The 14,100-nt window shown below is 39.1% G+C and overlaps 1 protein-coding gene across 8 annotated transcripts in view; it reads left to right on the top strand.

The window, feature by feature from the left end:
- Nucleotides 1-14,100, top strand: part of MAPKAP1 (MAPK associated protein 1) — a 142,580-nt gene that overhangs the window by 16,586 nt on the left and 111,894 nt on the right. For all 8 annotated transcript variants that reach the window (XR_006275981.1, XR_006275983.1, XR_006275982.1 and 5 more), the window contains one exon: nucleotides 2,404-2,552. Coding sequence is in view for 3 of the 8 variants with exons in the window: in XM_043498597.1 (XP_043354532.1) it covers nucleotides 2,404-2,552 (149 nt within the window). In the remaining 5 variants the exon portion in view is untranslated. The remainder of the gene's footprint in view (nucleotides 1-2,403; nucleotides 2,553-14,100) is intronic.

Here is a 14,100-nt window from a genome sequence, read left to right as displayed (position 1 = left end):
TAACCTATCTGGATGACAAAGGGGGCAACTTTCAAATATTTGGGCAGCATCCTAGACAGTGCTAGAGGATATTCAAAAGATGTGGACACACTTGTATATGCTGCCATGTTTCGGGCCCTTCAGCGGCCTCTGTTGAAATGACAGATTCAGTCACAGAGACCCCTTTGGGACTGCCACCTGATATGCTGAGATTACCTTTGAGCCCGTTTTCCCTGTCAGCTTGGGACTTCCAGAACCCTGCCTTGTTGAGCCAAACATGCTAGCCTGCTGCAACACAGACCCAGGGTCCAGGCCACGCCCCCAAAGCTGCAGGCGTTAAGTGAAAACAGCTCTGTAGGTTACCTGACTCCAGCACACAGACATCCAGCTCCCAATGGGATCCAAACCCCAAATAAATCCATTTTAACTCTATATAAAGCTTATACAGGGTAAACTCATAAATTGTCTGCCCTCTATAACACCGATAGAGAGCTATGCACAGCTGTTTGCTCCCCCAGGTATTAATTACGTACTCTGGGTTCATTAATAAACAAAAGTGATTTTATTAAGAATTAAAAGTAGTATTTAAGTGGTTTCAGGTAATAACAGACAGAACAAAGTAAGTCACCAAGCAAAATAAAGCAAAAACATGCAAGTCTAAGCCTAATACATTAAGAAACTGATTACAGATAATATCTCACCCCCAGAGATGTTCCAATAAGCTTCTTCCACAGACTAGACTCTTTCCTAGTCTGGGCCCAATCCTTTCCCCTGGTACAGTCCTTGTTAGTTCCAGCAGCCATCTTGGGTGTTAAGCAGGGGCTTTCCCCTTCGTCCTGTTCCACCTCCTTTTATAGCTTTGGCACAAAGCAGGAATCTTTCGTATCTCTGGGTCTCCACCTCTTCTTCTAAATGGAAAAGTACCAGATTTAAGATGGATTTCAGCATCAGGTGACAGTCACATGTCCCTGTGAGACCTCATTCTTCATTACCCATGGGCTGGCCCACACAGGAAGGCTTGCAGGTAACAAATCCATTCACAACCAATTATCCTAGTCAATGAGAGCCATCAAAATTCTAAGCCACCATTAATGATCCACACTTTGCATAATTACAGTAGGACCTCAGAGTTATACTTCATATTTCTAGCTTCAGATATGAGAATGATACATACATACAAATAGGAGGAATATATTCAGTAGGTTATAACCTTTGTTATTTCAGAGTAGCAGCCGTGTTAGTTTGTATTTGCAAAAAAGAAAAGGAGTACTTGTGGCACCTTAGATGCTAACAAATTTATTTGAGCATAAGTTTTCGTGAGCTACAGCTCACTTCATCGGATGCATCCGATGAAGTAACCTGTAGCTCACGAAAACTTATGCTCAAATAAATTTGTTAGCATCTAAGGTGCCACAAGTACTCCTTTTCTTTTTTGCGAACCTTTGTTATACCTTACAAGATACTTTATGCATAAAGCATATTCCAGTTACATTATATTCACATTCATAAGCATATTTTAATAAAACATGGAGTGCAACATCACAGAAACGTCATGACATTAAGCTTGCTATGCATCTGTGAATCTATAGAACCTCAGTTATATCAGCTTCATTATATAGAAGTGAAACATAGGTGCTGTGGAAGACTGAAGTACATTGGATTGACATTTTTGATTCTCCTCATCTTGGTCAGCTGCTATGTATCAAGAGCAGGACAAGATCTGAAATGAGGATCTTTGAAGCTGAAGCTAGCAATCACCCCACATGAGCACTGGTATGGATGTATTATTAGAATGGAAGACCAACAACTTCCGAATCATGTGAACCTAAGAATGCCACTACATGGCTGTGCCCATAAGCACCTGGCCAGAGAGGGATTCGAGTGGTGCTCAATCTGCAAGGAGGACACATCCTTTTGGGATTTGCCATGGTAGTGATGATTGTAACTCTAGGTATTCTTGGTAACCATATTATTCTTATTTGTATTACAGTGCTGCTTAAAGATCCTAATCAAGATCGGCACTCCGTTGCACTAGGCACAGTACAAACCTATAGTGAGAGATGGTTCTTGTTGCATACAGCTTACAGGCTATATAGAAAAGCTGGATGAGGGATGGGAGGAGAAAAATAAATGTCTAATCTCTTTTTAATCCCAATAAGGTCTTGTAGTAATGACATGTACAGGTTAATTGTACGAAGAAGCTTTCAGCTTTGAATTTGGCACTTTTCAGTTTCATTCTGTCCCCTTGTTCTTTTGTTATGAGACAGGGTGAATAGACACTCCCAGTCTATCTTCTTTAGACTGTTCATTGTTTTATATAATTTTTATGATGTCCCCTTTGATTCATCTCTTCTCCATCCCTTTTGCACATGGTAATGCAAATGCTTTTCTCTCTCTCTTTTTTTTTTTTTTTTTTAATTGCAGCAGAGGAGTTAAGCTCGCTGTTTGAAAAAAAGAATTTCAGAGTAAAGTCTCCACATTCTGGGAAACAGTCGTTACTGTCTGTGCGACTTGAGCAGTGCCCACTGCAGTTGAACAACCCTTTCAATGAATACTCAAAATTTGATGGCAAGGTAAGTGAATCAAACATTTTCCTCTTACATAGAGCTGGCTTCTAATCGAAGGTTAGGTTGCTCTGTCTGCTCTTACAACATTACAATGTGTAGATATTTGTTTGGGCTTTAATTAAACATCACAACAGCCCTACAGTTCATTATTTTAAACTGGCTATCCTAAAACTTTTCTCTCTGTCTTCATTGTAATGGTTCCCAGAGGCAATAGCAATCGGAGCCAAATGAAAATATATAATAAATAAATGGTGTGTGTGAGCTCGGGCTTAGTACTAGAAGGTTATATCATGGACTTGTGTCCATCCTTCAGCACGTGGTGGTTTCAGTAAAATGTTTAATGCAGCTGAGTCTTAGGCATTTTATCCCTACTCGATTACTGGCGTGTCCATGGATATCAATAGTCTGTTGCATTGCAGAGTTTCTCTCTAGTAAATCTAGCCCCGCCCCATAGTATCTGAGCATCTCACAATTTTTGGTGTATTTATCCTCACAGCACCCCTGTAAAGTAGTGAAGTGCTATCATCCCCAATTTAGAGATAGGAAACTGAGGCACAGAGATAAAGTGACTCGCTGAAAGTCCCACAGAAGTCCTGTGCCGGAACAGACAATAACATCCTGGTCTCCCCAAGTCCCAGGCTAGTGCCTTTCTCTCCCTGCTGCCAGCTGCACAAGGGTCTCTGGTAGCTAGCAGAGCAACCTAAACCTCCCCCACTGCAACTTGAAACCATTACTCCTCGTTCTGTCATCTGCTACCAGTGAGAACAGTCTAGATCCATCCTCTTTGGAACACCCTTTCAGGTAGTTGAAATCAGCTATCAAATCCCCCCTTATTCTTCTCTTCCGCAGACTAAACAATCCCAGTTCCCTCAGCCTCTCCTCATAAGTCACATGTTCCAGTCCCCTAATCATTTTGTTGCCTCTGCTGGACACTTTTCAATTTTTCCACATCCTCCTTGTAGTGTGGGGCCCAAAACTGGACACGGTACTCCAGACGAGGCCTCACCAATGTCAAATAGAGGGGAACGATCATGTCCCTTGATCTGCTGGCAATGCCCCTACTTATACATCCCAAAATGCCATTGACCTTGTTGGCAACAAGGGCACACAGTTGACTCATATCCAGCTTCTTGTCCACTGTAACCCCTAGGTCCTTTTCTGAGAACTGCTGCCGAGCCATTCGGTCCCTAGTCTGTAGAGGTGCATGGGATTCTTCTGTCCTAAGTGCAGGACTCTGCACTTGTCCTTGTTGAACCTCATCAGATTTCTTTTGGCCCAATCCTCTAATTTGTCTAGGTCCCTCTGTATCCTATCCCTACCCTCCAGCATGTCTACCCTCCTCCCAGTTTAGTGTCATCTGCAAACTTGCTGAGGGTGCAATCCACGCCATCCTCCAGATCATTAATGAAGATATTGAACAAAACCGGCTCCAGGACCGACCCTTCGGGCACTCCACTTGATACCGCCTGCCAATTAGACATGGAGCCATTGATCATGACCCATTGAGCCTGACGATCTAGCCAGCTTTCTATCCAATTTATAGTCCGTTCGTCTTTAATATGCTGGCAAGAATACTGAGGGAGGCTGTGTCAAACGCTTTGCTAAAGTCAAGGAAGAACACGTCCACTGCTTTCCCCTCATCCACAGAGCCAGTTATCTTGTCCTAGAAGGCAATTAGGTTAGTCATAGAAGGCAATTAGATTAGATTTCTTTCCCTCCTGGAAAGTTCCCACTTCCCAGAGTCTGCAGTGGCAAATAGGGCAGGACGAGTAGCTTGCGAGGACCTGGGGTTGAAGGGAGAGTGCTGGTAGAAATCTCACTGGAACAGATGTTCTCATGGTACTTCTCTGACTTGAGTTTAGCCAGTGGGATCTGAGTTTAGAATAGGGCCCAAATGGCTGGCAGGGATTGAAAAATCTTCCAGAACCATCAACTTCAGCTTTGGCAAGGTCTGTACGTTGCCTCTGTGACGTCTAATCCCAAGTAGTCAGAGGGGCTGAAGAGCACTGGGTCTAGCTGTAGCCATTTCTTAGAGAGCTTTTGTTGAAGCCTGGTTGGAACTGCATTTGGGTATGCGGGGAAAATAAGTTGATCAATATCATGCAATTTTAAGGTTTATATCTTTCAGTCCCCTGGAGCTAGTACAACACTTTATTCATCAGGCAAGGACATTTATCTTTCCAGTAGTATAGAGCAGCAGTTTCTATCCCGTTAGCAGGGCTGGCTTCAGGCACCAGCGTTCCCAGCAGGTGCTTGGGGCGGCAATTTGGCGGCAGCTTCTCTGCTCCGCCAGCAGCGGCAGCAAATTGGCAGTAGCTTCTTCCTTTTGCCGTCTGCGGCGGCAATTTTTTTCACTGCTTGGGGCAGTAAAAATTGTAGAGCCAGCCCTACCCTTTAGTACCTTCAAAAATGTTTGTTGATTCATGAGTAATGTACAGAGCATTTGCCAGACAGAAACATAGGAGATGCCATAATGGATCATACCAGAGGTCCATCTAATCCAGTCTAGAGTCTTTGAGTAGTTGCTTTGCTTTCCAGAGGATCTGCCCACCCACCCACACATCCCAAACCCCTGTTGAAGTTGTGTCACAGTGCTAGTCTTTTCTGATTCCTTCAATATAAATATTTATTTAGATTTTCTCAAAGCACTTCACCCTCAAAGGCTATCCATCCAAGGCTCTCAGTGCCTTTTGATGTACATTTAAAAACAGTACCATAAGGAATGCAAAATATAAATCTCACCCAACACAACAGCACTTCCTTTTACACAGTAACCCTCACCTAATCAACAGTCAGCAAACCAATGTATCTTAAAAATCCCATTCCCCACAAGACAGAAATCTTACCTCCAACCACCTTAGTCCCTCCACAGTGCCAGCTCAAATAGTCAGGCTTTGCAGCATGCCTGGAAGGTCAGCTTAGTTATTCAAATACAATTAAATTGTGAGCTACCTACCATGTGTTACCTAGAACTAAATCAAGAATTGCTTCTTTTGTGTGCAAGGCTACCCTCAGCTTTTATCATTTCCATGTCTATTATAACCCTGAAAAGCTGAAAAAATATAAACATTAGGATCATAGGGCAATGTCACAATGTGCTGAAAAAATTACAGATGGCAGTGTAGCTCTGTTTTCTGCTGGATTAGTTTGTGGGGACTTCAGTGAGAGTGTGAAGTATGAGCTTCACTACTGTTTTGGTGGGAAATCTTCGCTTTCTGTCAAGTGTTTTTAACATGGAAAATCAGACATGTAATTTGATTAAACGTATCTAGAGAGGTAGTTTGTGGAGTTGTAGAGCATTAACTGCCTCTTTATATGTTATCTTGTATTTATTAGTATTGCATTAATTAGTGCAAACTCTGTGTTTGAGAGAATTACTTGGTGCCTTGCTGCCAACAGTAACAGGGTGGCCTCCTTTTTCTGCACTTCATATTTTGGTGTTCTTGAGTCAGTGGATTCTGATTTGCCAAAGGGTTATGAACTTTTCATGATATACTTCCAATAGCTATTGTGTACAGAGGAGATTAAAAAAAAATATCTCTGGACTAGAGGAAATTATCCTCATTCACAAAGGTTGAAATCTTGTAACCTTTAAAAGCTTGAGCAAGACTTGAGCTAAATATGTGGGGCGGGGTGTCTTGAGTAATTTTTCCATTCCCCAACTTCCCATCAACCTCCTAACCCCCACTACTTTTTTTTCTGCTTTAGTATGTATTACAGCTGGCTAGAATTAAAATCTTATTTTCATCTATTTAACACTGATGCATTTGGCAGGTGTGTAATGAAAATCAGTAACATTTTAAGGAAATTGTACTGTACATGAGTCATTTTTTATAATCATTTTGAAATGTATCAATATGATACGCAGTGACATCTTGGTGATTAATAGAGAATTATATTTCAGTCAAGCCTTTTTTTACCCTAGAAATTAAAATGCCTATTCAAATAACGCTGCAAAATAATCGAATTAGCATTTTGTGAATGCATAATTGGATTATATTAGTTATAGCAGCATTGTTTGTACTACTGTGTGTAAGTTTGTGTCAGCATTTTGATTATAAAACCCTTTCTTCCAGGCTTCATATGTATTACCTATTTAAAAAAACACAATAATAACAACCCTGCATCCCAATTGAGCTGTAGTACAGCTATTATAGTTCAGTAGTGAATTACTTTACCTAGTTAGCTTTTCTTCAGTTTTGCTGTATTTTTAAATAGTAATTTGAAATTATAAACATGTAACTTTTTCATTATTCTATGGCAATATTTTTAATGAAATTTTGTAGGTGGGACCAATACTCTTTTTGATATTTAAATATTTTTTTAGTGATAAGAGATGAGCAGTATTTTTTTCACAAATATTTATAACTCTCTTCCTGGGAATAATGCACATCTTATTTACATAATTAACTGAGCTACTCATGTCTCTTGGGGAAATGATACATAATTGGGGAGAGAAGGGTGGATAAGGAGGGACTTGGGGCCTAATTAAACATGTTTTAAAAAACCCTACTTAATTATGTATTTACTCAAGAGACCAGAGTGGCTCTAAAATCCTCTTTAAGATTATTACTAAGACTTCGTTTTGAAAATTTTAAAAATTATTGTAATGTAGATTTTCTGTTTGTTGAATAAAATACTTTTTGTGGATCACTGGCAAACAAAAAGAAAAGCACATCAGCCACTCTAGCCAAGCTCAGAGAGAGAGAGAGAGAGAACTTGTGTTAACTCTAAAATCATACCTCTGAATATCTTAATTCTAATCACGAATATGCCTTCATAAATACATTTAAATGAAATAAAATCCTCTTTAGTGATTTTTTTGTTGTTTAATGCATCCTATTTTTAAGTGATTATCTTAAAATAATACAAAGCATTAAATTCTATAATTTTAAACATGCCACTCTGTTAAATCTCTCAATTTTCCAGGTGTTTTCTGTCAGACTTAGTGTCTGTTTCATAATCACTTCTGTATGTTTATGAAATAATAACATTTTAAAGCACTCTAATCTCTTCCTGTTGTTTTGATCAGTTTATTGAATTATCAAAAATAAATTAGAAAATACAGCTTCTAAAATACACCCACAATGGAAGCATTATGATCAGCTCATACAAGAGTTCTGGGAACCCTTGTCACACAGCCAAATTGAATATCTGGTAGTTTCACATACACTAAAATACTCCCTTTTTAAAATAAATAAATAAATAAATAAAAGGCAGGGCAAACTAAATGTTTACTTTACCCAGCCAAATGGGGTAGCAGACGGATTGTCTAAACCTTTTCAGTTTTCTCTTTAAATCAATTTCTCTTGACAAACTTGTAGCCCCAACAGCCAGCAGATAGCTGCAACTGTGTGTCAATCATTCACATGCACTGACTTTGTTTAATATGTAATGGTAAACTGGGCTAATGGGAATCTGGTGGCACTAGAGACCTTTGACCCCCTTGTACTCTATCCAGTCGTAATTTGTATATAGGAAATTATATTAAGGTTCCAGAAATTTGCAGCCAAATTGTTTTTACTGCAAGCCTAATAATGAATTTACACACTCTAATAACAGATGACACACTCAAGAAGTGTTATATTTATTCTTTGCCAACAGGTTTTTTAAAGATCCTTTTTTGTGGTTTATTGATTCTTTCACTTTCTGGATGTTAACGGGGGAAAACAAGGCTAGCTTTAAAATAGTTTTCCAACCTGTGGCATAGACAGCAGCATAAGGGAGTATTGGTGGCCTTCTGATTAAGGCATGGCACTGGGTGTCAGGAAATCAAGATCTGTTCCCAGTTTCTGCCACAAGTTTTGCATGCCCTTGGACACATGATTTAGACTGCAATGTGCTCCACATGGGTAAACTCTCATTGCAGGACTGGGGATTTAATCTCCCTGTGCCTCAGTTTCTTCATCTATAAAATGGAGCTAATACTGCTTGCCTATCTTTATTAATATTTATAAAGTACTTAAGATCTTCTGATAAAAAACTGTATAGACACAGGGAATATTTATTTTCAAACCATAGGCTGAGGGAAAGAATGATTGTTCAAGAGACTTAACCTCCAAAGGTACTTACCGAGTACAGTATGCGTTTCAGAGCTGTTTAGTTGGGTGGCTATCTACACTAAAAAGAAGAACGTTAACAAGGTGTTTTCAAGTGACAAGGATAGTGAGGTCTCTGACTATAAATAAAATGATGAGCTTTGTGATAGACTTATAAATAGAATGTGTGACCACTGCAGAGGTCTCTCCCAGACACTCCAGGGTATTATCCCTGAAGTAAGTCCACATTCAATTTCTCTCCCAAATCATTGCTAACCTTTTTGAGAAGTTGGTAGCCAGTGAAACGTTGACAAGACACACTTCTGTCAAACTTATTTCTATGAGATGCCTGTTGCCTAAATGGTGCAAATATCAGGCATTTTGTCCTCAAAATAATGTCATCAAACACAAAGTGCTATGGGAAAATCAAAGTAGGAACAGATGCTCAATATGTTCAAAATAATCAATGGGGAATTGGGAATCTAGTGATCTAGCTAAAAGTCTGCTTAACTCTAGAATAATGTAGAAACACAGAGGTGAAATGCTTTTTCTGTGCCCAGAGAAAATACTGCAGTCCTCCAATTGCACTTTAGCTCCTCTGACATTAATCACAAGCTAGAAATCAGAATGAAGGATATATTTTAGCTTCACTGATCTCTTATGTGCCTGTTGGTGGAAGGGAAATGACCTGAAGAAGATTTCTGGGTAGCTCGAAAGTTGTCCCTTCCACTAGCAGGATCTGGTCCAATAAAAGATATTAACTCACCCACCTTGTCTCTCTAATAACCTGGGACCAATATGGCTGCAGCAACACTGCAAATAGAACAGACTCTCTGCTTTTATTTTATCTGGACAGGTGCTGAAAAACTTATCCTCAGGATTGGGGCCTTTTTGTAATACAGAAAGGTTTTTTGTGAATGTGATTGGTAACTTCTTAAAAACCCAACAACTTCTCTTTTAGTAACTGTTTTTACAATGAAGCTGTAGAAAGCAGGGGGGAAGGGATAATTCATGAGTGCTAATTGCTTGGCTGTTAATTTTCATAAGTGTTGATAGAAGCAGTTCCTTAAATTAAACTTTGTTTAAAATGTATCAAGGGAAATATTCCACAATGTCGGGCCTGAAGTGAAAATTAATATGAATGCTGTGGCAATTAACACGTACTGGTTAATAGCTTTTAGCAGCATTTTGGGATGTTAGTCCTTAAATACATTTTTGCATGTTGCTCTTGTTTTAGTCTTGTTCCAGTGTATGTCTGGATAATTATGAACAAATGTTTTCCACAATCACCAATATTAAATAGCTTTACTCAAAGATAAAGAACTTTTGAAAGAGGCAATACAGCTATTAATACTGAAAATATCTAAATTATTAATTCAGGATTAAAAACTCAATGTGAAAATATTTAAATTTTTTTGCCCATAAACTGAGTAGAATGTTTCCACCTGTATTCTGAATATTTTGTTTTGATTTAGCAAGTGTATCTTGCATAGTTTGTATATCACATTTACTTATTCTACAACTTCAGTTGTTCAGATACCATTATGATGGCAAACAAATCCTAAATATATAATTGCCAATATAAATCAATATTGCCTTTCACATCTATAGTGTTCAATTAAGTTGATTGTAGAATATGTTTGCATTTTGTCCATACCATATATATAAAAAAATATAATATGAGGTCTGGCATAGTGGCTAATAGAGAGATATTTTGTTAATTATATACACAAAAACTATTCCGAATCTCCTATTTTGTGGTATGGTGCTCTCTGATTCTTCTGCTTCACAAGATGCTCATTGCAGAATTTTCTACAATAAGATCTCCTTCAAGCCTTTCACAAGATCACTTAGAAATGCCAAGACCTTTTTTGCTCTTCTGCAGCTGGAAACTGCTTTTTCCTCTCTCTCTCGTATTTCCCATGTTTTCATAAGTTTTCCTATTACAAAGCTGCCCCACTATTCTGTATGTAAATACTTTCCCATCAAGTTACTGTTTGCCCTTCCACCTTCTTTTTCTCTCCTCTAGTAATTCACATGCTGAAGATAAGTGTTGTAGCACATCTAGGTATAGTCACATTACGGAGCAGAATTGTAAAAATAAGACACTTTATCTGATTCGTCTTGTTATGATCACTTTGGTTCTAATACATCGTTAATAACACTCAGTGTGTTTGGCTTCCAAACCTGTTGATAGAAAAGGAGTACTTGTGGCACCTTAGAGACTAACAAATTTATTAGAGCATAAGCTTTCGTGAGCTACAGCTCACTTCATCGGATGCATTTGGAGAGGAAGATCCGATGAAGTGAGCTGTAGCTCACGAAAGCTTATGCTCTAATAAATTTGTTAGTCTCTAAGGTGCCACAAGTCCTCCTTTTCTTTTTGCGAATACAGACTAACACGGCTGCTACTCTGAAACCTGTTGATGACATCCTACCTCATTGTAGAGCAGGGGTTCTCAAACTGGGGGTTGGGACCCTTCAAGGAGTCATGAGGCTAGTACATGGGGGGTCATGAGCTATCAGCCTCCACCCCAAACCCCTCTTTGCCTCCAGCATTTATAATGGTGGTAAATATATTAAAATGTTTTTTTAATTTATAAGGGGGATTGCACTCAGAGGCTTGCTATGTGAAAAGGCTCACCTGTACAAAAGTTTGAGAACCAATGTTTTACAGTATAAATTCATTAATCCATAGTAATTACTGGGATACATATTGCTGAATTTAATTAATAGCTAACAGTTGTGTGTCTATATACACCCAAAATAAATGTGTACAAATGTGTGCGCACTGCATATGTATGTGTGGTATTTTTTCTAACCTTTGGCAATTTGTTTCCAATATTCTGTTGCTTTTTTTCCCCTTGGATTTTCTGAGATTCCCCCTTTCCATATGGTTTGGGTACTTGGGGCTCTAACAAACTCCACCCTTTTTCTCTCCCAGTTTTCAACAGAACTACTAGAGTTGCTTTGCATTAACTCTGGCAGGACAGGCAGGCTCTTCCTCTGCTTGACTCTTGGATTCACTTGGTAGGAACAGAAATATAGCCTGCCCCTGTAAGAAGTCATCTATTCATGAGCATTGTTTTCCTACTTGGGGAGGATTTATGTGTAAGAGCACTTTAAAAAGCAGTGCAATTTCTGCCATTATATAGCTAATTTAAAGCCCTCTTACCTCCATCACAGGGGTGCTGAGGGTTAATTAGGTAATGTTTGTAAAGCACTTTGGAGATAAAGCACTTTTATAAATGCTGGATGTTGTTAATCCTTTTTCTGACTCATTTTAAAAATCAAAGTGCAGGTTATCTGAAGGCCTCTGTCAAGAAAAAGCAAACTATATGGAGCCTCCAAACTCCATTAAAGCATTCTCTTAAAAGGTGAGGGGGCACGGGGCCAATAGAAGATAGGACAAGACAATACTGAGCAGACTAACACGGCTGCTACTCTGAAACCATTCAAAAAACAGTAGGAGAACACTTCAGTCTCTCTGATCACTCAATAACAGAACTCCAAGTGGCAATTCTTCAAAAAAAACACTTCAAAAACAGACTCCAATGTGAAGCTGCGGAACTGGAATTAATTTGCAAACTAGATACCATCAGATTAGGCCTGAATAAAGACTGGGACTGGTTAGGTCATGACAAAACCTAAACTTAATTTCCCCCTACTGTTAGTCACACCACCTTGTCAACTGTCTGTAATGGGCCACTCTTACCACTTCAAAAGTTATTTCTCCTCCCTTGGTATCTTGCTGTTATGAGCTGTACTCACGAAAGCTTATGCTCTAATAAATTTGTTAGTCTCTAAGTTGCCACGGGTACTCCTTTTCTTTTTGCGAATACAGACTAACACGGCTGCTACTCTGAAACTTGATATATCTCGTTAGACTGACCTAACACTTGGTAAAGCAATTCATGTATTTGTACCTGCTCTTGTATCTTTTACTTCATACATCTGATGAAGTGGGTTCTAGCCGACGAAAGCTTATGCCCAAATAAATTTGTTAGTCTCTAAGGTGCCACAAGGACTCCTCGGTTTTTTTTTTAGACAGTCTGTATATCAAGAAGCTTTCAGCATCCATGGAATGTGTAGCTAATGAAACAATTCTTCAAAAACTGAGAGAATCTTGCGTGCAGTGTTTATATATTCTCCTAGTTGTGTGTGTGCGCACGCACGCACGCACACATACCGTAATATACAGTTTCTTAAATTGAACTTAAAAATTATCACTTTTTAAAATACATTTTCTCGTATTAGAAATGTGATTAATGTGAGTCATGCTGTTAGTTGGTTTTATTGGAACAGTCTTGTATTAAGAGATGCCTGATTTCTTCATTATGTCAAAGCTGAAATTGATTCTGATGCCCAATCAGTGTGCCTAAATATTTCCTTAGCCCCATCAGATACATTAGAGTTTGCTATGGAGAGAGAGAAGCCTTGCACAGGGGGATCAATTGAGCAATGTACTGAAAGTTGGAAACACAAGCATTCGTGTGTTCTATATATTGGTTAAAATATATTAAGCTCAGCTGATACTTAATTAAAATACTTCAGAACTTGTTTTGTTACTTAGTACAGAGGAGCCATTTTAAAGAAGATAAAGGAGTGCTAGAAATGTAATACCTGCTGGATATCTGCAGTGAACAGCCTAATGCATAGGATGCAATACATCCAGGTAAAGAGCTCTTGCAAATTTTGCAATGAAATAGTCACTCAGGGAGCCTCCAACCCCCTTGTGCACTCTGTAGGACAGGTTTGGGTACAAAGGGGCATCAGATGTTATGGGATCAATATCCCTGTGGATTCAGTGGCTCCAGTGCCCTGCTCAAGTGGCACAGACTAACGTCAGCAGCCTTTCTGTTCCAGACCATGGACTGCAGGAGTGGGTACGAGAGTTGAGCTGCAGTCCTGCACACAAGGTTCTGTTTGGGGTCATGAATTTTATCTCCCAGCTCCAGGAACGTCACTTCCTTACAAGCCAACTGTTCTTCCTTTATGTGAGTGAAGTGATTTGCTTAACTTCCAACCTGGGGGCCCCTTGATATCTCCTCCCCCCCCCCATCCCCGGGGCCTCACTTTTGTATCCTTAGCTGTTGTTGGATGTCCTTACTTGACTGCGTTCTTGTATTACATGCCTTCCTTGAAATCCCTGATCTGGTTCTGTGCAAAACCAGTTGTAGTCCTTGAAGTCACTTCAAATAGACCCTTCATTCCTGTAGATCCAAAGTACTTTCACTCCACTGTTGTATTAAATCTACTGATACCTGGCAGTACCATGTAAACAGCATCTTATTAATACCAATACGCTTTATGTTAAACTTAAAATATCTAAATAAGATGATGCTTGAAAGTAAGTTTGAAGATGTGCAAAATATGCTAGTTTGCAGCAGAGGATTATATTGATTTGTTATGTGTGCATTTAGCTACAATTCATTTTAATTGTCCTTATGAAGTTAAAAAATATTAGTGTCAGATAAAGATTCATCACCATAGTGTGATTTAAAGCTGGTGCTATA

This window comes from Dermochelys coriacea, chromosome 16 (assembly GCF_009764565.3).
Source record: "Dermochelys coriacea isolate rDerCor1 chromosome 16, rDerCor1.pri.v4, whole genome shotgun sequence".
In the NCBI taxonomy this organism is placed as follows: domain Eukaryota; kingdom Metazoa; phylum Chordata; order Testudines; family Dermochelyidae; genus Dermochelys; species Dermochelys coriacea.
Note: the sequence above shows the minus strand (reverse complement) of the source record. Positions and strands in the feature narration are given on the sequence as shown.